At 40.6% G+C, this 24,911-nt stretch overlaps 1 protein-coding gene across 1 annotated transcript; it reads left to right on the top strand.

Annotated features, from left to right (window-relative positions):
• Positions 1 to 10,674: 10,674 nt before the first annotated feature.
• On the top strand, positions 10,675 to 20,785 carry LOC111262021 (uncharacterized; the record flags this gene model as incomplete). The annotated part of the gene is made up of 10 exons (XM_022835978.2): positions 10,675 to 10,879; positions 12,079 to 12,260; positions 12,697 to 12,808; positions 13,310 to 13,508; positions 13,712 to 13,874; positions 14,231 to 14,267; positions 17,232 to 17,430; positions 18,126 to 18,203; positions 18,656 to 18,804; positions 19,115 to 20,785. Coding segments are annotated over 10 exons (1,473 nt in total), but the record flags the coding sequence as incomplete, so codon positions are not given.
• Between the last annotated feature and the right edge of the window lie 4,126 nt (positions 20,786 to 24,911).

Below are 24,911 nucleotides of genomic sequence, written 5' to 3'. Positions count from 1 at the left end.
TGCATCGAATTTTTCAGGGATGTTTTGTCCGATAACGCATCTTTTTTTTTTTATAAGGCATTTGTGCGGATATTCCAACAATTTCAACATACTGTCAAAGTGCTGACTTTCAACGCTGGCTTGACACGAGTCGTATCAGCTGACTTGGAAGCCATCTAGCTGAAGATGGTCAATACTCTTTTGACAACTATATATTATATTACTTAGTTATTTTTGAAACCAGTAGGTTTATTGGTATGAACAGATTAGAAAATCCATAAGCTATTATTATTTCTTGGTTAGATTAGATGGTGTTCATCATATCATAATAGCATTTACTTATCTTTACTTACTACTTATGTAGAATTTATAATATGACAATTAACTAATTGATCCAAACGAGAGACGAAACGTCGCTTCGAACAGAACGGCTTGACAACGAAAACCTGGGCAGTTCACCGTGCGATTCGTTGCGACACTTGACAATACACAGACGGGGCACACATATTCAATAGACAAATTAGGAACAACTGCCCTCTATTTACTTAAGACGATCGAACCGTTTTCGACTGGTTAAAAATCATCTTCTGACATGACGTAAGCCGATGTGGCTTTCGATAACTGCTTTATCTGTGCGTTGTATTAGAGGACTTCTGCTGTACATACTTCCAGAGAGATCTCACTTTGCGTCCTAATCTACGCCAGAGTTACAGATTAATCTTAGTTCTAGTTGAATACTGGGTTGGGCGCATGTACACTTCTCATTCGTACGCATATGAGACAGGCTGGTGCTTGTTAGTACTGATGATGATAGCAGATTTTGCCGACTTTTCCTCTAAATATTTGTTTTGCAATGACAGGTGTTCGTGACGTCAGCAGTTCGGATAGCACATAAATCAATCTAAATTGATTATCAAAGCAAATGACCAATATAATAGTTACTTTTTTAATACGTGGCTCTGAGGGCTAAGATCGTGAGGATCCCGCATGATAGAATAGAGCTAGCATTTCCCTTATAAGATAACTGTGTCACTTAATCACGTCAGTTAAAAATCTCAGGCGCAACTTCACGACGCCTAGAGCCGTAACGTAAAAGTGGCAAATCTTTTGTCTACCAAAGCATTCAGGGATCGCTTGACGGAGCCGATTGTTCGGAGAGACTCTGGTGTACAGGAAACGCCGCATATATGGTTCCCATTGCTGAAACTGGAAGACCATTTTTTGATTATTGGCCAAGTGAACTGCTCGCAGCAACCGTACAAGCACGGTTTACATATTCACGGCGTAGGAAATTGTCTTCTATATATGTCAGATATCTATTTTATTTCGCATTAACGTGAGTGAACGCAATCAAAGTGTCATCTCGCGCCAAAAGTTCTGACTGCTCTATTATCGTTCTCGTTATGGGCTCTTAAAATTTTTCTTATCAATTCTTATGTCACTTTACCGAGTGAACGGTTAGGCCCAAGGACTATTAGCGAGCTCCTTTACGGCGGCTGGATTGTCATTGGGAACATACTAAACGTATGCCATTTATAAAGCCTTGTGCCCGCTATCTCTGCCACCAATTGGTATTGACCTCATCTCGCCTTCCATTATCATCGCCGCGTCGCAGTCGAAGGTGGCCACGCTTTCTCATAGCCAGCGTCGTTTACTTCTCTGAAAACAGCAACCACTCCTTTAAAATACATCGGCACGACGCGATCGCATTAGCAGCGGGTGTAGTACTATCGTAAATGTTACCCTTTCCCATCCACCCACCAGCGTCTCGATCGCACCCCCATTCTCTAGTCGCCTTCGCCTCTCCCTCATTCCCCCGCTCTCCTTTACCTCCTGGTGGCTCGACTGTTCTTAGCAGACGCTCGTTCTCTGATCGTCTAATGGTCTAGGAGAGTTTAGTATAAGACTAGGGGTGAACCAGCACACTCGACAAGTATCGCTCATATATATGCATAGAATAACAACGGCTTTGGTGATGGCTGAAGGTGGAGGTGCCTGTTTGTTCAGAGTCATCGCTGTCCTGTACTAGGACACGGTACATCGTGTGTAGCTTGGCGGTTTACCTACCCACCAATGACAACATCAACCTCTACTACTACTGCAACGTTCGCTGTACCCCCGCCTGTAGTAGCAATAGCATTGCTGATATCCAGTATTACGATCACGAAAGCACAACGGGGAGCAGACTCACCAACAGCAGCAGCAGCTGTCTCCCGTAGGCGCTCGACGCTCTATCTGTCTCTCGGCCTAGCACCGCTGTTGTTATGATCGTCTCTGCCTCATTTTGCTCTCTCGACTAGTTCAAACTGTTGACTAAACGACGATATCTCCAGTCAGGGTTGCCGTGGCACAGTGTGATCGACACCGCTACCGCCGTCCACTGCCGAATGTTGTACTTTTCCTTTTGCCTCCTGATCCTGAGCTCGCAACAGCTGCATATTATGATGATGACGACGACGATGAACAGTGCGGCCATGTTTGTTTGAGAAGGGGAGATTCTCCCATTAGAGCTCTGTTAAAGCAGAACTGAACCGTTCATTACTTTGCTTCTTGCACCGGACTTTACGTTACGGCTATAACAAAGCGACCCACGGAGGACGTCGTAGCGGTGTAACGTGCTGGTCGTATATTAGCACAGCGTCAACACAACGGCCATAATCTACTGTGAGATTTGACTTAAGCGCCCATTTACTCTGTTTACCGTTATAGTGGTGAAATAGGTTAACGAGAATTTAGGCGAAATGGACTACCCGAATGCAGATCACGGAATAATGCTGGACTCTTCATTTGAAGTTAATGCAATGTAGGCAGTACAGGAATCGAAAAATGAACGATCAAAATTAACTGTCAACGACGGAACGACACTTATGTGAGATAAATGTATTACTAGGAGAGGCGATGAGACAGAAATAATCGCTGATTGTCGGTAAAATAGAGACAACACAGTAAACCGGCCAACGCGAGAGAGCATTTGTCCGTTCCGTCATTATCCTCGACTAACCGATACCAAGACCATTGCGCTTTTATCTTAAACTCATTAAACATTTCTCTATCGAAACATTCGATGTTAGACGTTACACACTCGGCGGAAGCTCTTCGTTGTAGCGCTGCGGAGAGACCGAAGTGCACAGATCAACGGTAAGCGCAAGACAGATTGGCGCAATTGGGCTCCCTTAACTGAGTCACGAAGCTTCCATTGGCTCCAAGAAGGGAAATACCCAATCGCGAATGGCTAACTTCTCATTGAAAGGAGCGGGACCGAGCAGGGAACACAAGCAGTAGACGTCATAAAATTTCTACAAAAACGTGATTAAATGGAAAAAAAAATGCGTATAGAGTTATGTACATATAGAGAGAGAACATATAACTGACGAAAATCCTCGATGAGTTTCGCGATCTGTGCTCGATCTATTCGTTATACGATCTTACCTTTCTTTTGCCCACTGCACCTCGTTCCCGTACAGCGTCCGCTGGTGTGGCTCCGCTCACGTGCTACGACGCGCTATTGGCTCAATGCGGCCATACATATATGTGTGCATTAACGCATGTGCGTAAAACGGAAAAAACAAAAAGTAAGAGGCGAATCCCGTAATCACTCCGAATTTACTAACCGACGACGCACTTATGAGGAAACTGATAGTGTACATCTCTTCAGATACGCTAGCAGAGTGAGTTTCTCCTCGTGCATCTCGTTACAAATACCAAGTAGTGGACCACTCAGGACCCGCTGCTATCGTCGTCGGATCGATCCAGCTCTGAGAGCAGCTGTGATCGTACTAATAATTGGTGGAATTTGGGTTTGGGCATCTCATTTGTCATTAGGTTTTGTTCTTTGGAGTGATATTGTGTCACCCTTCTACATCGACGGCACGAAACAGAAACGTCACAGACAACTAGGTCCTGTGAGCGAAAAATGAGAATTGACTACATTTTTAGTGAGCGATTTAGTGTCATATTATAATATTTTGTTCCCTATTGTCCTGTCTGATTGTGATTTGACGTGTGTGCGCGCGTATGTGTAGCGTATCGTCGTATATCTTGTCATCGTAATTTCAGATAATTTCTACCGGAGTTGTATGTTGTAGTCATCATCGTACAATGATTTTTCACTATTATTGTCAGTAAAAATTATTCGTGCATGTTCGTTTGTGGTATCCTCGTCTGGCGTAATAAATTTTGCCGTCCTCGTACATAAAGTATAGCGTATTCAGGTTGTAGTCAGGTTGTTATTGCCACTATCACAATGTCAGCCCGTGAGCGTCGGTGCGGGCGTATGTGCGTGAGGCAAGCACCGTGAGGTTGAAACAGCCTATTATCAAATCGATTGCGAACCAGTCAGCCACTGTCAGAAACTCAGGTGGACAAACGAAAAGACCGGTGGCAGCCCAGATCCACCGACAGTGACCTCTGTGGTTTAGAATTTTTTCGCTGGCGGTAGTGGTGGCAGTATTGCCCCCTGCGTCTGATAATATCCGTCTATCGATCGCGTGTGATTTTTCTCATTGTGTGACGCCGTCGTCCGCCCTCTCCTGTACGTGTTACGTGTAGTAACAACACATGGGCTCTAATCGGGAGCGTGAGAGCCGGCTCGAGCAAATGTCGGCCTGCGAACTGGAGTCCGCCTGCTAGCCCCCGACCGGGCAGGCCGGGGTGCCATCTGGTGGCAACCAAACGGCCAAACTATCTTCTGTCAAGAAAATCATGTCAGAGGTGAGTTAAAAGCAAGAAACTCAAGTAATAACTAGTTATAAATATGAAGTATATATAGTACGAAGTTGTTACAGCTTGTACAGCACATACGCTCAGCTTTTCGCACATATGTGGAAATGCTCCGTCGTCCTAGGCCACCCCATTTCTGGCAACTTAGCTAAGGACAAGCTATCATCGAAGCCATCTTCGTACCGGTGATTTGTATTTGTGCTTCACCTCTCTATTAAGTAAGACGTTATACTAAGCAGATTGACGTGTTAAAGGCCACGCATTGTTATTTAAATGCGTTGTATTGTTGTAGTTATTTTTTTAAGGGATATATCGAGATATATTATTGGTTAATGCAGCACTGGCAGTATAGCTTTGAAATCTCGCAGCGTAGCGTTGTCACTAAGGTATCCTTAGCCCAATTGGAAGTACCTTCTATGTAAATAATAATAATAGTTAGTACAGACAAACGAGAAACGAGACACGTTGCTCAAACCTCAATGATCTCAGGTAATCAATAGATCAACCGTTGATCAGTTGGATTCTTAAACATTAGCTTCCGCTTAAGCAGCAAATTTCATCACTGCGTGGATGACGTCCGCTGTACAAACGACGGCTGTGATACGCAAAAGATCGTTCGAGCAAATTTCAACGATTCTATATGTTTCTCTATAAATACAAGTCAAAATTGCAGGTGAAAAGGATCATATATGAAAAATCAGGCACTTATCATCATTAGCATCACCATCACCATTCTAGACTAGAGCAATCAGTTAAAATGTTCATACAATATCAACGAACCCTATTCGTGTTTCCAGCTGATTCATAAGTGATGCTAAAAGGTGACACTAACTTAACTCGCAACTTCTCAGCGACAAAAGGTTTTTTTGAGGATAAATTTTGCTGTCAGCGAAATTGTATCGTCGATTTACCTCTGACGTCTCAGAATCCACTGAAACCGTTCTGGAACCGTGAATCGGTCCAATTCGTTACACACGATTGCGCAATGAAAGCGAGAAAAGGAAAATAAGTAGTAAGGTTTCGGGGGGTCGAAGGTTCAACAAACGAGTGATAGGGGGTAAGAAGCAAAAGGAAAAAATGAACATAATCTTTGGGCACAAACGTAAAAATTAGTCACATTTGCGTTCACCTGTATCGCAGAACATCTCGTCCTGTCATCATAGGAGATGGCGCACGGACAGAAGGAAGAATCCACGGCGTCTGTATACAGCTCCAGAATTGTCGCTTGACAAGGATGTACAAGGCACGGATTACATTTTGAGTGGGTGTTGAAGATTTAAAGGCGGTCAGCGAATAATAAACGTTTGGCATTCGGCTCCTATTGTGACGATTTTTTAGAACGAACATCGTTGTCATTGTTTTTAATAACGAATAATTAAAAAACCAATAGAAAAAACCCACTTCGCTTACTCGGTCGATAACATGAGTACCCAACCCTAGGGCTCTTGTTCTAGGAAGGTCGTTATCCGTTTTACGCGGGGTCGAGTAAGCCTGTCGCAGCACATGCGAAAAATATATATTAGTCACGACTAGTTATGTAGGTTAAGAGTTTGAGCGTTCGCTGGGTTCACCATGGGCTTAATTTGGGCTGAGTTAAGTTCTGTCAAAGCTATTATGCTAATAGCGATTATAAAGGCTAGAGTAGTTCGGGAAGTAGCCAAACCTGCAAAATGCGTGCTCGTTTCAAATTGCAAAGGCATGGACGGCGGCAATAATGTTTTATTGGTATATACGATTGTTTTCGTACGAGCGAGCTGAACAGAGCAGTGTTTACACAATAGGCCTAACGAGTGTACAGCTCTCGTTGGTAACTATTGTCTTTCTACTCTTCGGGTTAACTTATAAAAGCAAAAAGAACTAAAGAAATAAAGTTAACGAAGTAAATTGGGTAGTTCGAACGTTGGGTGATTCGGGTATTGGCCAAGATTAAGTCTTTTATCCGTGTGGCGGCAAATTTGATACGATCCTTAGATTTGAACCAAAATCGCAGTGATTGTTTCCTCTTCGTTTGCTCTTATTAGTGTGGCCTTTATCATTTCAATATAAAGTTGAATTCGAATTAAGGTAGTAAATACGTAAGAGTGACCTCTAATTTAGCTCTTCAAGCACTTGTCAAATACAACTATGCCGCTTGATCGAGCATATAGACCATGAGCAATCTCGAATGACGTTGAAAATTCCATTATAAACGAAATTTTATATTCGACTTATCTTACGTACTGTTTACATTCGTTCAAATTAATTTATGTATGGGGGTCGTCCGATACAAACATTCAGGCGCACGATGTCCTCATACGAGTTACCTCGTAACTAAACTGCGAGGCAAAGAACAACCTCACTCTAGGTCAAACCGGCTGATGCATAGGTGTCCTAGTGACATTCTTGTCAAGAACATTGGCTGAGGAGAACCTGTCATAAGTTGCCAAAATAATGTCTGCTAGCTTATCTACATACGGCAAACTTTTTTCCTTATCTTAAAAGGTGTTTTTCGCTTATCCAAAAGCCTAGAGGAGGAAGGGCAGGCGACTTATTCTGTATCACTGTTAGAATAGAAAAGAGAGACTAACCTCTTGAGAATGTACATTCCGTTTGTATACACTCGATTTCTGTGTGATAAGTATCATACTTACAATAATCATAATTGAATAATTTTGATAGAACTACTGATAGTCACCGGGTTACTAGGGGGCCTACGGCTAATTGTTCTCCAACTAGCTCGGCTACTAACATACGATGTGCGAATTATAAATTAAAAAAAAAAACCCTATTATTTTCATGCTAGCTGTGGGTATCACACATCGCACTTCGATCTTGCAGATATATGGGAAGGCTGAGACCCAGTCCACATAAGTCAACTGGTAGGTCCACCGATTGTGATCTATATAAAAAAAAAAAAACTTAAGTTACTGGAAATGTGCTCGCTAGACAAAAACAGAATATTGAATACCAGGGCTCGAGTATATTACGCAAACGTACCTATATCATTGTATGCTATAGCCAGTGTACGACAAGGCGTAGCGCACGCCTTATTACAATCTGGTCTCTTCTGGACTGCCAAATGGATAAAACTGGGTTATGTCTAGTCGATGATTATTATCAACCGTGATTGATTTTCTTCGTTGCTAGGGGTGATAGTAGCACTGACGCACAACAACGAGCTACAAGCGTAACCTGCCCAAAGATAAAAGTACCTACTGATCACTTGACCTTCCCGTCTCCGGCTGCGTCAAACGATCAGATACTGTTTTAATCTCTACGGCAGTTCCGTAGTGCAGACACAAACAAATGTTGGAAACGCGTTCGATGTACCCTTTGGCGACGCAGAAGCTGTGGTTCAGAGAACTAGATGTCCAGCTGAAGTATATCAATGGTTAGTGATCAACCGTGGATCAAAAACAAATCATTTTAAAAACCAGATTCGTCCTTTCGGACGTTCCATGGCGAGCTAAATGTCTTATTTCGAGTAGCTTTAATCATTTAGAGGGTACATTACCGAAATATGGTAATTCTACAAGTCATTTCACATATCTGTCCGAGTAATGCATTAAGAACTCAAGACGTTGACGTTCCTCAATAGAGATAAGTTAGCCAAGGGCTGGTAAGAGAATTCAATGAAGTATTTAGCAATTTAGTGAGAGGATTTCATATTCCAGCGATGAGCTACTCACGAGACAACGAGAACTTTATGACTCGCTGTCGTCTACACAGATCAGGCCTTGTTTTGTGTCACACATTGCCGTGTGCGCAGTGCGGTGTTATTATTTTATTCCCGACCGGTTCGACCAACTTTCAGATCACGAAGTCGCTTGTCCGGTTTAAGAAGCTGGACATTAATGTGTACGTTGATAGTGAGAGGATTGCCTATTTGCAGGATGAAGCAAACTGATGCATTCTGCATCTTTTCAAATTAGTACTGTCGCCACTTAATTAGTGAATGCACTTCAGTAAGTTGAAGTATAGGTAGATTTCAATTTGTAGAGTATTCTCGATTCAGATAGTGATTCGACATTAGTTAGTATGTCCTGCTAGCCTTAACTTCTTCACAACTTTTTGAACTGGCACGCACAGGCATCGTTCTAGAACTAGAACAAGCAATCAACGTCAGATGTATTTATTGATATCGATTTTCTCTGAAAAAATCAAAATAGTAGACAAAATCTAGATATGTTTTTATGACATGAAGCGGCGACGAGCTTATGAGAGACAGGTCGCAGGCAGATGCGCGAGCAATACTCATTTCATACTGGAAGGAGCCAGCAGTCTGAAGTAACGATGTTTAACAACTTCGCGTACCATATGTGAAAACTCGAAGCATTATTTTTAGGATTATAAATAGCACTCAAAGACCTAAAAGTAAGCAACCGGTACTTAAGTAAATGGTATATCTTTATGCATTTGTAACAAGAACAGAATCACGAATAAGGCTCGAGTATTCATTCGAAACAGATACTAAAAGCAATCAGTTACCAAGCAAGATGCGATATTTTGCTTCGCGCTAGGTTAGCACTATGAGTATGTTATACCCCTCCTTCGAAAGAGCTTCAAAATATCTCGGTTATTTGTATGAATAGATGGTCCAGGCCAGGTACGCTCTCCATGCATGAGAGCGTGAACTAGTTTTCGAGTAAGCGACACAAATCGCTTCTAACTGAAATTTAATCTACCAATAAGTAACGGCGTACGATTTTAGTGTTATTTTATCTTCATCTCATATAGAAGAAAGAACACGGAACATTTACTGGAAAAGCTTTGGCTTTTATCACTATAGTACCTTCTTTAAGCTCTTCTTATGCGTAGAGATTTTTTATTTCGGTCCCTTTTTGGATGTGTGGAGCACAGGCGATATTAATAATAACTCTAACTGATAAATAGGCCTTTTACAGTAAATCCTTCAACTAGGCTAAAAGCAGGGAGAGTGTTTTCCAAAGAATAACATAATAAGGGTTTCTATTTTTGTGGGGAAACTGCACCATTATCCGATTCACCTGACAAAAGAGAATTTAGCACCATCATTTAGGACAAAAGGCCTGATTTTATTTATTCCGTGCGTGAACTTGAAACCGATCACATTGCAATGGCGTCGTGCAAGAGAACCGCCGGACTCTTGACTAAAGAAGTCTGTGGAGCGCACAGCAAATATGGCGCCTCCTTACAACGTTAACGCAAGAGCTCCAGCCATGATTTTTGGCTTCATGCGTTACGATTTAACGGCTTTTATATATTATGTTCTTTTTGCTGATTGTTCTGCTATGATCAATGAACCATATGTATATATATATATATATATATATATATACGTATGGTTCATTATTTATATATTATTATGGTTTAGTTGCCGTTATCAGAGAAATTGGAATCAGTACCTATATGTTTATGTCATGTATACCGTACGCACAGAAGGAGGTGTTCGAATCTTTAACAACAGTACGGTATTGCGGATAAATGTTCAACAGTTGCTATAAGCGCATTTGCACCGTCTGAAGCGGAGTCTGATAGTAAAACAAACATTAAGGGTCGGCCTGAAACAACCGGTGTCTATTAACTAGCACAATCTAAAAGTTCTTGTTTATATATCGATTTATTAGGTTTTACTTCGTATGTTGTAGTATTACTATAGCACTCAGCTTTCTATACTGCCTGTTGGCACATTTTCTCAAAACAATTTATCATATCATTGTCGCTCTAGTCTAAGATCTGATAGAATTTTGTCTTTTTTTATAATGCATTAACAACCGATTCTGGTTTGTTACGGTAGGGAATTGAGGTATGTGCAGGCCGACTGATTGTAATTGTTCGCTTGTGAGGCAGTAAGTTATTGCTACCTTAAAAATAACTAGTTCAAATTGGACGGACCTCGTAGGGTCTCGGGTTTTTCTTCCTCAACCATAGTAACGATTCAACGTCATTTCTCAAACATAAGGTCTACTGCTACATATAAATGGTTGGAAGTTACATTTTCTCATATAGTAGTGATGATTACCATCTTGTCCTGTTCAGGTGAGCTTCACGAAACGCGCGGCTGCGGAACTAAGCCGTTGCTTTAATGGGTTAGCAGTTCGTGCCAAGGCGGGCGCCTCCAACGCTGCTTCCAGTCTCCGTACCGAGCACGCTCGAGTCGGCAGTGGCATCGAACAACGAGATCACTTCCACGGAAAAGGTTCCTCGCCTCCTACGCAACATGGTGGGTAACAGTGTTAACTATACAGAACTAGTATTGCTTTAAGTTACTGTATTTTCCGGAACGCTTCAAAATGCCGTAACAATAGGTGCTTAGTTAGTAACTAATCAACCACGCCCTGGCTCTTTTTCCGCCTTCACAAAAAGGTCTAGTGGAGCTCAGTGCTTTATGGTGTTTCAAAATACATCGTCCACATTCAATATTCGTATACAACTTTTTGTAGTTCTATAACATTTCTATCCACCCGACTCACATTTCCATCATTCTGGAGGAGCAATTTCATCCTGGGAATAAATCACATTCTTTTTTTTTTATTACCAATTTACAATCCATTGACTTCAAACATCATATAACCCTAGTAGATGTTTTTGTGCGCGCTTACCACAGTTATGACCACGAAAACCTCGACCCTTTTCTATTGAACCTTTTATAGGCTTAACATAGGTATTCTTGTCTCCCGGTTAAGGTTTCGCATCTTGATTCAACCTTATAAAAGTTGGATCACAGAGGTAGTAGGCTCAACGGCCAGAGTTATTATGAATTCTAAGGCGTCAAGCCGTAAGTAGCTCGATTCTACTAACGTAACGGAAGTCTCTTACTTATATGCTGACTAGAGCATTGGTCGAACTTCGCTTGTGTACCTACGAGCTTCGGCTGTGAACTACCATCAAACGGACATAATTTGTCGATTAGGTATTTTCAAGGGCAGCACTGAAAGTAGTTGTTAAAGCTTGCGGGTTTATTAGTTACGCATGGATAAGCTTCTGAAATGATTGTTAGTTACTATAATTATTACTGTTCAGATGAGCACTACATATATTACGCTGCTACAGTCGACGCTACACATTTTTTTAATACGTCACACACATCTGCATAATTTTCATTGCCGCTTCAGTCCATTGCCCGTGTACTAAATGACTTGCAAAGCTACACTGGTACATTGGCGCAAAATGATCTGAAGTATCCAGAACCGGATAATATTCTATCGGACGTGGGAAGAAAACGTATCGTCTACAAAGTGATGGAAACCCTATCTACATTGCTCGGTATTCGTACAGTCCTCAGTACAAGAACATTAATAGAAAATGCAAAAAGGTGTCGCCTCAGGGTACTCATTCAATGTTAGTATTTGTCTGATACGAACCGAAGATAATTATCTGTGGGGCCCTTTTACCAATGTGTCAAGCTTTGCGTGCGAGCAGGAAACTCACCGGGAACGGGCGCCGTGGAGTTAGCAGGTCGACGTCGCCGGGCAGGAGCCGCTCGAGAACTATGGACGGCTCTGACACGACCGCAGACTGCTCAGGGACTCCTGGAAGATGCTGAGTTTTTACGGAGACTCTTTCTTTATTTCAGCGGGACTGAACGATGTGTACTCGCTCAGGTAACACTGAATGAGCTTAAATGATCCTAATATACTATATATACTAAGGCGCGTTTATCGTCCCAAAAGGTAACTGTGTCGGCTATGAAATATGCGCGTGTCAAACGACTTATAAAAAGAATTGCTTCTTCATGCTAACATTGCACCCCTCATACCCCATGCAAACTCGCGCTAAGATGCATTATTTATTTGATTGTACATTCGCTTGCTTCCGCACTATTTTACAAATAAACATCTGAAAATGAGTACAATTTTGCTTTGGTTATCCTAAGTTAAATTTCCCACCTATTTAATGGCTAAACATTTTGTATATTTGGAGGGTGGGGTAGTAATAGTTCGAGTGTTTCCCCGTGATTCATACCACAGCGGCGGTGTGAGTCACGGGGAAATATGTGTATACATTTAGCAGAAAGCTCCGAAAATGTATTGTTTGCAGGTATGTAAGACATGGCGGGACATATTATACCATCCACGCTACTGGAAGGACTCAATGATAGCAGTGGTAAAGTGTCGAGAGTTAAGAGGTCCAGGTCTTGACGGGGTTCAAGGTAGGTTTGACCATCCACAGGGCGTATGCGGGGCACAGCGACTATGCGCGTATGCCTCGTACTTTATATTTATATTATCAATATTATATTTATTCTAAATAAACGTCTTGATTATATTAAACACAAAGGCAGATTACAGGCATTGATTTATTAGGGTATGTAGGAGGAATTTGGGGTGTACAAAAATAAGTCTTTCACTCAGCATATAATCGTGACGCTAGGATACGTTTCCTTGTAATCTTCAACGAAACGGAAATATACAATAGGAAAAAACGAAAGGCCTATTCGCTATTTGACAAAATGTATTTGTAATGCTTCGCGGAAAATTAAAGATCCAATACAAAATAGATCTCAATGAAACCTGTCGAATTCGAGATAGTATTAGGAATACAATGTGACCAGAGGAGTTTTCATACAACACGTGTACCGTTGCACAGCTCTTGCAGTATATAAAATATAGTTTTAATGCAGGTGTTTGTGTCCTTTGTTTTTGTGTGACAGCACGCCGGCAACTATATGATTCATTAGAGCGGAGAGGTTTCGAAGCGGTATGCCTATTCTACGCGAGTGATGAGGACGTCCTTGATTTCATGCACGTCTGTCCTCAGCTAGCGAAACTCACGCGTTTATCACTCCGCTGCAGTTCATTATCGGATCGCGCATTAGAAGCTCTTGTAGGCGCCTGTCCTAAACTCACATGGTTTGTCCTAATTCTACGATACAATAGAATACGCAATATAAACATAAAAGCTATAGCATTGAATGTCTCTCGCATTACAAACAGAATGCTACAAAACATTGAGAACTTGTCACTATCTATTGTATATATATATACTATGCATCATGGCAGCGAGAACGATAGGAGTTGGTCATTTACTAACCCGTTACTCTTGTGCTTCATAGGCTGGAACTGTTTGGCTGTAATGAGCTTACGGATGCAGGTTTGTGGGCATCTCTAGATGCTCGTATCACGACACTTGCGCTCGCGGACTGCATCAACGTGGCTGATGATACAGTGGCCGCAGTGGCTCAACTCTTGCCAGGACTTAAGGAATTTAATCTACAGGTAGGACTATTACCTACTAATGCTGGCCCAAACTTTCAATTCGTATACTCTGAACCATATTTTAATTAACAAAAAAAAAGCAATGTGTACACATATTTAGATGTGTATTGTTTGGTAGAGGGAGAGGGGAAACGGTCTGTTTAATAACATTTCAAAAAATAATCACGAAATTAATAAAGGTTTGAGTTCTTTGTGGTTGCTATAGTTTATTCATCGACCAAACCTGAGAATAGTTAAAAAAGGAAGGCCGACGTATGGGTGACGACTTGTTATAAGGATTGCTGAGTGTTCCACATGAGCATTTAGATACGAATTAGGACTGGCTGAAATTATATTTTTGGAATATTCTTTTTCAGGCGTATCACGTCACGGATGCTTCGATTGCCTACCTTGGTAAGCAGTTAGAAACCTCATGTAGAGAACAGTGCGGCTAGTTTTTAAAGATGCTTCTCAGCATTAGCTTATAAACAGTCAGCGATCAACATATAGGTTTTCTTTTATCCGATTCAGCCGTAGCTGATTCAGATTGAATGACTTAATTATAGCCTGACAGACTCTGCGAATGAAATTCTATTATCATCGTCGAAAATTTGCGAGACAATCATAATATCAATCTGTGTATACTGCAAATCTTGAAGATAAACATCGTGATTTAGATGTTCCATAATATAGGAAAGTTGTGCATAGTTATTTAGTGGGCCGAGAAACTTAAATTGCTTGAATACATCGTACAAGATGTTATATGTGTTTTTTTGTTATTAACTACATATTAAAGTCAGCGCTCTAAGAGCTCGTCAACAGTTCGGTATTGTCTTGTTGTCGATAATTTATCTGGGAAAATCGGTGGTAGAATACGTTACGTAATTGCCGTTCTGAGGGCACAGAAGCAGTCTCAATCCCACGGAAAACAATTGTATTCCTCGTTCCAGACCGTTATTGGAGCATAGAGATAAAATCGTACGTTGTCGTCGAGTGACCACACTGTAGTATCGGTGGAGCTTCTCAGAAGCTCAAGATATCTAGCAATATTGATCATTCGTTTTCATCATGTAACAACAAATGCTCGTAATGATTATTGCAAGCATGAACATGAGTTCGGATGTACTCGCTTCCGCTAACAAAATCGCTTTGTGGAAATACACAGATCGGTAAACGACCATCCATAAAAGTTTAGCAACGGACCGAACGAGATCGAGATTCCTATCGTTGTCTATGTAGTGCATATAATTACAGTAGCCAAAAAAACGCTATTAAGAAGCCTGCTCCAGATTCGCTGTCAGTCAATGGAAGAACTAGCATAACATAGACAGTCTAGGTTCGAATCCGGACATAAACACACTGTTTCGTGGTGGGAGCTAGCCGTCTGATGTTACGACAATTTTACATATCAGGTCGGTTCACTATTCGTTGTTTCGGCAGTGTCAAGCAGACGGATGCCGACAGGGCAAAGCTGATGGCGCGCAAAAATTGTTTTTCGTCGCAACTAGTCACATACAGTTTAGCATGCCTATAAGAGCTCCGAAAGGCCCAATCTCACACGAAGTATTCGCTGTGAGAGCAGAAATGTTATTATTTGTTTAAGTCCAGCAATTACCAGAATGCATTGTCTTCTAGCTCGTCCCATGTTTCGCCTGACCCTTTCCAGGTGGGTGGCATCGACTGATTTATGTCTCGTCTGCGGGACGATGTGTTTGAGACTTGTTTTTTTACTGGTAATTGCTGTATAAGTTTTCTATAGAGTATACCATACCTGTCTCTATCTATGCTGAAAAAACATTTATTGCTTTCTTTATTGACCTTCAGTGTTTTCATCGAAATTTTTTAGCACGTGGATTGAAAAATCCCATATTGAGTTAACAGGGCGCGCATTGTTTATTCCCTGTTCGGCCCAAAAACTTCACTAAGCGTATCGACTCGTCTTTGTCTTACAATACCAAAGTATGCTCATCGTCTTTGTGATTTCCAATCTACCAATTCATATTCTTAAGAGCATTGCTCTAACAACGATCTTATCTTGCCAAAGGCTACCTTCTCCAATGTGTTTACCAATCTACGACCTGTTCCACCTGTGTTCTCACTTTTAAGAAATAGAAACTGAACCGTTAAGCTTTGATTTTATTAACATTAAGAGATATTTTCGCCTGAGCTAATTATTGTTTGATTACACGTAATAACAGATAGGAAACGACCTGATTGATTATCTCCCGCATTTCGTTTGCTAGTGGCGTATGGCTTTACAATTACTCAGTCTCTTGGACGCGAGAAAGCTAATTTCTGTATATGTTAAACTGAAAGTAATGGCTTCTATATACGTCTGTTCTGATTTCATTGTGCCGTAAGCGAAACTGTATATTGATTTCATGCTGTTAGCAGGAAGGTTTCATGTAGGGTGCGTTTTCGATATCCATCCTGTTTTGCCCTTTACCGACATCAAAAGCTACCAAAAAAAATGACCTTAGATATTTGTGCCGTGTTCAGCAAATACTCTATAATCAAGAGGGTTATTCGAAAAAGTATGCGAAGCTTAGAGATGGAATCTTAAGCCTAGAAAAGCTGTCTATCCTGGTCTGCCATCCGCAATCGATCACCTCGTGAACTAGCCAAAGGGTAATTCAGAGTGCAATTAACTATTGTCTGGAATCTCGAATGCATGAAATTTTATGAGATATTCGGAGCCTGGGGGCGACATGGGCTGTGTTGTACGCACAAAAGAATATGGCTTTTTATTCAACTTCAACAATTCGTCTTATACTACACAATGACGGGTTCCCACACGGAATTATTAATCGTGACGGCAATTGGTTTCTCCACGTTTATTTGAGGCAAAGAAGGGAACAAGTAGTTTCGGAAAGTCTTCGGACGTCTATTCGGGAAGTCAAACCAAATCTCCATCCCAAAAAAAACCATGATATTTAATTTGGTAGAATTGGAAAACTTTATACATCGGGAAATACTTGAGAAAAATCGACAAGGTCGTCGACAAGGATCTGTGTATCGTCCAGTTGCATAGTTTGAATCAGGTTTTTCAACAGGAAGAACCCGATAAAGGCGGCAAGGATAATTTTTTTTTCACAAAGCCAGGTCACATCGAAAGTCGGCCCTGGTACCAGGTTCTCTTGCACTCACCGTATTCTGCAGACCTTGCGTCTACGGATTACCGCCTTCTTCGACCACTGGCTTAATAGTGAAATCTCGAAGTACAGAAGGATGAATTTTTCAGTAAAGCCTTTGACCTAGCAAAATTTTCCGGGTTAGAATAGTGCAAGGATAAAGGTAAATAGTGTAACATAACGTGATCAAATGCTTCTACTATCTTCAACAATATTAATGCTAATCATGAGCTGTTCCTCGTTGCAGGTCCGCGCCAGGGCTCCACTCTAGAGGTCCTCCGCCTACGGTCATGCTGGGAGTTGACCAACCACGGCGTCCTCAATATCGTGCATTCTCTTCCGGCTCTCACAGATCTTTCGCTGTCGGGATGTACCAAAATTACTGATGATGGCGTCGAACTTCTCGCCGAGAACCTCCGCAGTCTGCGCGTGCTAGACCTTTCATGGTTCGTACCTCGACACTTAAAATACTATTTGTAGATAAATATAAAAGTAAATCGATTTAAGTTTAAGGCTAGTTTGTAGTAACTGCAATGGGCAATAAATGAAGATACAATAAAAGTGTGTAAGTGATAATAACAAAACGTCGTTGTATTGAGAATTTATGTGCTACATAAATACTGCAATACTATATATATATGTAACTGCAAAAATAACAGAAGTGAAAAAAAGGGGCGTGGATTTCACCTATCGGTGCAAAAATCTCCCACCGAAAGCTTCATCTCTGCTGCATTTTAGCGACGGCATCTCTTCGTACGGGCATATACCCACCTTTGTCTAATATTGTAATGATTTTTTGTTATTGCTAACTGCTACCCATTGACTTTGCTTTCTAGACCATTAGGGCCGAGGCCGGCTTCAGCAGGAAAAAAATCGACTCGAGTGAATTTATCATACGGTCCTTTTTTAGGCATCGCAAAAAGTGCTATAGTTTTCATCTTTGACAGAATGCTAATGAAGAATAGCGGTTGCAGCTTCGATATGCACAGCCAATTTCGACGTCGTCTACAAGTTCCATAGATTTTACGAACGTTATAACGTGATTCTGGTCAATTAAGTTAAATACAATAGACGAAGTTACTTTAAACTGTTCGACAAATCCACCTGTTTGTTTGTTTGTTTGTCCCATCTAAATCGACAGGTGTCCTCGAGTAACAGACGCATCACTAGAATTTATTGCCTGCGATATGAATGCCTTGCGGAGCCTCACGCTTGATAGGTGAGTTCCTGCTTCTGAGGGTGATGCATGGTTTTTTTGACCTACGGCTACTCGGCTAGGCTCATAAATCTTGTTTTATGTTGCGAGCAACGAAACCCCAAAGACTATATTGGTATGTGATGTGTCCTGTATTTCTCTGCCTTGTCACATGGTGCATATGTTATTATAGAAAATTAGGCCCAGGGGGTCCGAAGTGTATAATAGGAAGAAGAAGAAAAAAAAGGCTTCATTTTACATCAGAATGTTTAAATTCGATTCGTGACTTTTGGTCACATTCAATGCTTCGAGCTGTCAAAATAATATTTCTTAAATATGTTGCCTTTAGTAAAGGCGACCACCGTCAGTTGCATTAATAGAACTAGTATTATTAATTAAGCATCACTTTCAGAAAATTCGACTAGGTAAGATGACGATAGATGTGCCTAATAGAACCTATACATGTGATTTTCTAGGTGTGTGCATGTAACTGACATTGGATTGGGCTATTTGTCGACTATGGCAAACCTATCAGCGCTGCATTTACGATGGTGTTCGCAAATCTCCGACTTTGGTCTTGCGCACCTCGGAACCATGAAAGCCCTGCGCGTTCTTTCGCTTGCCGGTAGCAAACAATTTTCTTGTCTATCAAAACAAAAACTTTTCTAATGAAAACACTATCGTAAGATAATATCGAAAACACTATGTGGCTTGAGGATATAAAAGTAATGACCAAATGGAAATGATATACGAGGTGGTCGTGAAGTTGACAATCGCATTCAGATGGTACATTCAGCTAATTAAAACGGCCGACTCAATGTTCTGCCGTATGAACTTTCTGTCGAGAATGATCGCTCCCTGTATCGAAATCCTAGTCCCTCCCTGCGTTGTAAATTCTAACTGGCTTTCTAATGTGGTCTGCTCTGACGCTATAGGTTGCCACCAGTTGACATCGTCGGGTCTCTCCTCGTTGTGTGCATTGCGTCAGCTTGAGCTACTCGAGTTAACCAATTCTGCAGGGGCATCGACGCAGCTCATTGAATATCTGCAACAGCATCTGACAGGATGTATTGTAATAAAGTGATTAGAAAATCACGAGCGGGACACAAAAGAACAATAGCTTATGATCTTCCTAAGTAGAGGGAAAAGCCTTCGTTGTAAAGGTCATATAGCTGGCAAGAAGGCGCCAAAAATGAAAACAATGGTGTTGTCTGCAAGTGAAAACATCAAGAAAAATATTTTTTTACAGGGCATCTTTTATCGTACCAGGACCGGGCTAAAAAGAATGACTATAGCCGGTCACATAAATTGCCTGGCTATCTGTTTCAAGCCCAAATAAATGTAACAGAGGCGTTAGTCAGATTGTGTCCAAGGAAAAAATACATACATGTAATACAGTTCTATTATCGATTACCGACACTGTTTGACATGACATTTCGTGTGGGCACATGGAAGAGATTTGTCTTCGATTTCAGGGACAACTAAATTCGTCTCATCAAGTTACAATAATGCCGTATTTGCGGCACTCAAGAGTTATACAATATATATATATATATAGATCCGGGCTGGCGCCGGTCCTTGTAATATCACTGCAGTGTACAAACAATATCTAGCAAATAATATATACAAAATGGTGGATATATATATATATATATATATATAATATGTGCATCATAGGTAGCATTTAGAAAACTTCTGCGAATTTCTTCGGGTTTTTTTTTTGACAAATGAGCCGTCAGTTATCGCTTTTATCAATAGTGCTTCTTTACGATGGGAAAGATCAATTTTTGAAGATCACATTTATGATCGGTTAGCAGCTGGATAACACACGAGTTGGAGCCAATAGTGGATCATTTACCTGAGCAATGAAATTAATGACTGCTTTGACGATTGTTTTTTTTCCGAGTACTACCATTTGCTCATACATGTTCTAAATTGAACGTCGCTAAATTAATAATCAGACATCCTGAGTGTGAAATATTCTGCCAGCCACACTCCAATTACTGTCATAGCTTGTTATCAAGACGTGAAATCAAAGTGGCCAGTCCAGCTGAAGTTAATACAACCTGAAAACTTCATGATCGGCCTTCAGTAATAATCGAAATTCAATCGACAGGTTGACGGCCCGAATGCAGATCACCGAGGTTTTTGAAAAAGTAACGGGGTGATACTGCGCTCGACATTAAAAATGCCACTAGAAAAGATCTGAATGTAGACTAATCGAAAGTTCCCGCCAAAGATGGCGAATTCGCTTAAGTTAGAAACACTTCCAGCTAGTTCAGCAGTTATAATCATGTCAAAATTGCATGTTCAGCTAAAAACATATATATATATATATATATACATGTTTGTATAATTTTTTTAGCTCGTAACACAGTGCAGTTAGCAGCATTAAGTTCATGACAATTTACTTTCTAGTCGATCTACGTGTAAAATCATGAACTTACGAGATGCCAAGTTGAACATTCGAAAACAAAGCCAATGAACGTGAGTCAAGCACGAATTCGCATTAAAATTATGTAAAACCTGTATGCCGTATGCTGTTTGGAGCTATTATATTTCTAATGAACTAGAAATTTCTAGCATAGTACGCAGTGAACCTCGTAGTTGTCCTGGCTATTTGTTTTTCTATCCCACAATCCGTAGATAGCGGAACACAAGTATCATTTCAACTCGTGTTGCCTACATATATATATATATATGTATGTACACGTCAAAAATGTTCAGAAAAAGAGCAGGCAATATGAAAACTCTTTTTGATTCGAAACAAAGCATTATTGAAATTGCTTTAAGGCTCTCTTGATGGCACACCAATGGGCCCCCATAACATACCAAGTTTTGACCCTGCCTCCGGAAATCACATTTTTTTAATTTTCGAAAAAGGAAGTTTAAACATTGTTGTATCAGAACGACAATAGCTACGATCGACATCAACTATGGTGTAATTATTTTGAGTCTACGACTAGACTCAAAAGACTAGGTATGGAACATGCACAATTCGGGAAAATCCAAATTAAACAGTCGCAGTATAATTTTGCTCAGAAAAGCTGATAATATCTTTGATAAACTATTCTCTATGCCGTCATGCTTTCCATTTCGTCAGCGTCGTTGAACTTTTTGAAAATTGTCGCAATATTTTGAGCTTGTGATGACTTGGTATGTTGAATCAAATAGATTCCTTAAGGACGATGCAGTAGATATGTGTAAGATAACCAGGATTGCTTTTTCAGGCCTATGGAAAACTACGATATCACAGAGTATCCAGCATCATTTATCTATGAGTGCACAGCGGACTTAATACCATGTTCTCTAATATGTAGCATTTGTTGCGAAAAAAATATCCAGTCGCTCGAGTCGATCATTGCTCGTTGTAAGATAGGAATAGAGCAGTTACTACTGACAGTAATTACTTCCGTCAACTTACGTGACGCTAAAACAAAAATGCGCCACCTTATCACGACTAGCACTATTTGATGGTAGAGGATGTATTTGCTACTACAACGCAAGGTTATTCTTTCTGGGCCTCGAAGACCCAAGACTCAATACACAGACGAAATGCTATGTACAAGCGACAGCTGACAGTATTTCTTTGCATCACAGATCATTCGTTTTAGGCGTCTTTATGTTTGCTAAAGCAAAGGCTTCACAATGATCTGCGGAAATGAAAGAAACAAAGCGTCCAATAGTAATGAAGAAAAAAAGTCAAAAGGACACGAGCTATAGAGCCGTCTGCTAGGCAGACGCCTGTCATGTTTGATGGCGAGGCCCAATGTTTTTAGCTTAAGGCAAGAGCAGTTCTTCGAGTCGAATAATCACAATATATTAATAATGATCATTACTATACTCGTGATGATGATAGCGACGATAATGTTTGACGAACTATACTGTACCATTGTAATATAACATTGTATTCTGCCGTATTGCACCCACGATACCAACAACAACAATAACAACAACAGAATCAGGGCGCAACAATATAATACTGATGCTGATGCAAACAACGAGGATTGTAATTGTATTGTACCTGAATTTAATAGGGCTGTGGGAAAGGGCCCTGCACACCCTCTGAACGTGTACGTGGCACACGTACACACAATTTCACGCACATATACATAGCACTACACGTAAAAACTAGCAATCAGTTGTGCAAACAAAAGAAGGTTTTCCTAATGAGATCGAACACAATTCTAGTATTTCTGATTTGAGTTATCCATATAATATATATAAAATAAAAAATAATTGTTTATCGCGTCTTTTCCGTTCACCGAAATCTAAAGACACAACGAAACTGCAACACGCGAGCATCTCAAACGGTACCTTGGTATTACAGTTGGAAAATAGCTATTATGAGTGTAAAACATTGTCAAATTACAGTATAAGATGATAACCAGCGAGCGATATCACTGATAATTCTAGCTAATCTGTTTTGTACTTACCGAAATTTGTTGCAAGTGAACGTAGAAGAGAGGCGAACAAACGCACAAATAGAAATGGACACGTGACTCCTGTAAGATGGGGGTCAGCATAAGTGAAAAATACCATAATAACAGGTAACGGCAACTAACAACAAACATAGAAGTGTTTGTTCAGGTTAGCTGCTCTTCAGTAGAAGTGCTAACGTTTCCAATTCAGTTAGACAACGATTTCGTTCGTTTATAGCGAAAAGATCGACATTGAACTCGCTGTTGCAAGAATCTCCTGCACTATGTCATTTTTATGCTTGTATACTCGTACTAATCTTACTACCATTCATAGCTGACTATAATTTACCGGCTTCCACACAATGATTGTTGACGTTCCGACGACACAACAAATAACAGCGAAACTCGCATCATTATTATTATTAGCACGCGCGTGCATGTGGTATAAGCTAACGACAAGCTTGATGGAGTCACTGATCAATCAACGAGGATATTGGAAAATTCACAATTTGTACAAGATAGAGTGGAACATTTGTAGCGATCCGTAATATAATTAACTGATGAATGAATTACGTGACGGTATGGTATGAAGAGAGATTACGGCCATAGAAGCTGTATAGGCAAAAGGCAGACGTTCGACGACCAAATGCATTCATTCACCCGTATCTCGTACAGCAGCTGCCTATGCTGATCGACGAAGATCTACTAGACCACGTGCTACGAGCAGTACCCAGCGAACTTACATGCCAGATACGTTAAATACATATATATATATATATATATATATATAAGAAGTTTTGACATTTATCAAGAAGATTATCACACTAGCCGTAACGATCCAGTCTAGCCCATCAAAATCGGAAGAGTTCTTTGTCCTGTTTTCAGCTATAGGGGAGTATAGGGATGTACGAACTAATCCGTACGTAGTGCAACTTGGCTTCACTATGCAATCACGAAGGATACTACGAAACTGACCAAGTCTTATTGTGGCAGACTATGCGAATTCGCTTGCACTTCATCTACAATAGAGACGGAGGTGTGGCCCACAAGTCAGAGAGAAAAACCCAGACCAGTGTATTTTGTAGGAGATAAGCTTTATAGCCAAGTAGTGCAGGGGTGACCATGCTATTGAGTACGAAGTGTTGTCCGCCAGACTTTTTGGCCTTCCGATTTATTTTTCTCGATGGACATCGAGATCCGTTTTAAAACAACTCGGCTTCCAAGAATTTCCCAAAAGCTAGATGGTGTTTCATTCATTGCGTTTTATTTAGGATACATTAGAATTTTGGCACAGAAGGTCGCCAGAGTTCTAATGCACTAGCGGGGCGGATCAGGCGCTTGTGGCCTAAAATCACGTCATATAGGATACATGTGAGCGCGCGCAGGGAAATGCTTGTCAATAATAATAAATACTCTGTAAATAGCAAATAGATAACTGAATTATATATTTCTGGGAGAGAATACCTTTTTTCAATGGGTATTTTTCTATTAGCTTTGTTTTGTATCAGATGTGCCTCTAGATATAAGTTGAAAACATAGATATCCATCGCCGTGCACATGCCAGTTTCTAACAGAGTACTCGTGTAAGCGTGGCACTGCTAATTAGCTTCACGGTAAATTTAAGCCGTTCTGCTTCTGACTGAGCAGAATTCGATTCGCAGGAGGTAATAAACAAATTACTGTTTGTTCGTTTCGATGAGAACAGTTTGTGCTTTTGTATTTTTCAAGTAATATCGAAACACGCCATTTTGTCCTCTGAATATTGTCTCATATAGGGGCTATGGTTCTTTTATGGTCTAATTTTAGTAAAAACATATTGTAAACGTTTTCTTTTGTAGCATATTTTCGGAGTGGATCCATATAGCATGTGAGGCATAATACGAGACCTGCGTAATTCTGTTTACGCGTTTACCAGACAAAGTACGTTGACGCAGAGAGCCTGCGTTATTGGTTTTTATTAGATCGTTCTTAAATTGCTTCGTTGCTGGAAAGTGCCCTCCAAGCAGTACCTTTTCGAAGCAAGATGCAGATTAGTTGTACCAGTACCAAATAAGTCTAACTACCTTCTGCAAATCGAAAAGCCTCGTTTTCAGTTTGAAGCATAGCCATCTAAATAAAAAATATTATGTAAATATACATAATCATAACAGCTGCCTATCGAACTCGACCAGGTATTACGACCAACGACAACTGCGTCGCATGCCGTCTTTCTTCGCCTTTGTCCACGATGAAAAGTGTTTAATTCCTAGAGACGACTATGAAGCTCTGCCATAAATGACATAATATTTATGTAAGGAAATTGATCTAGGCG

This window comes from Varroa jacobsoni, unplaced genomic scaffold (assembly GCF_002532875.2).
Source record: "Varroa jacobsoni isolate VJ856 unplaced genomic scaffold, vjacob_1.0 scaffold_66, whole genome shotgun sequence".
In the NCBI taxonomy this organism is placed as follows: Eukaryota; Metazoa; Arthropoda; class Arachnida; order Mesostigmata; family Varroidae; genus Varroa; species Varroa jacobsoni.
The sequence above is the reverse complement of the archived record's forward strand: the minus strand, read 5'-3'. Positions and strand labels throughout refer to the sequence as shown.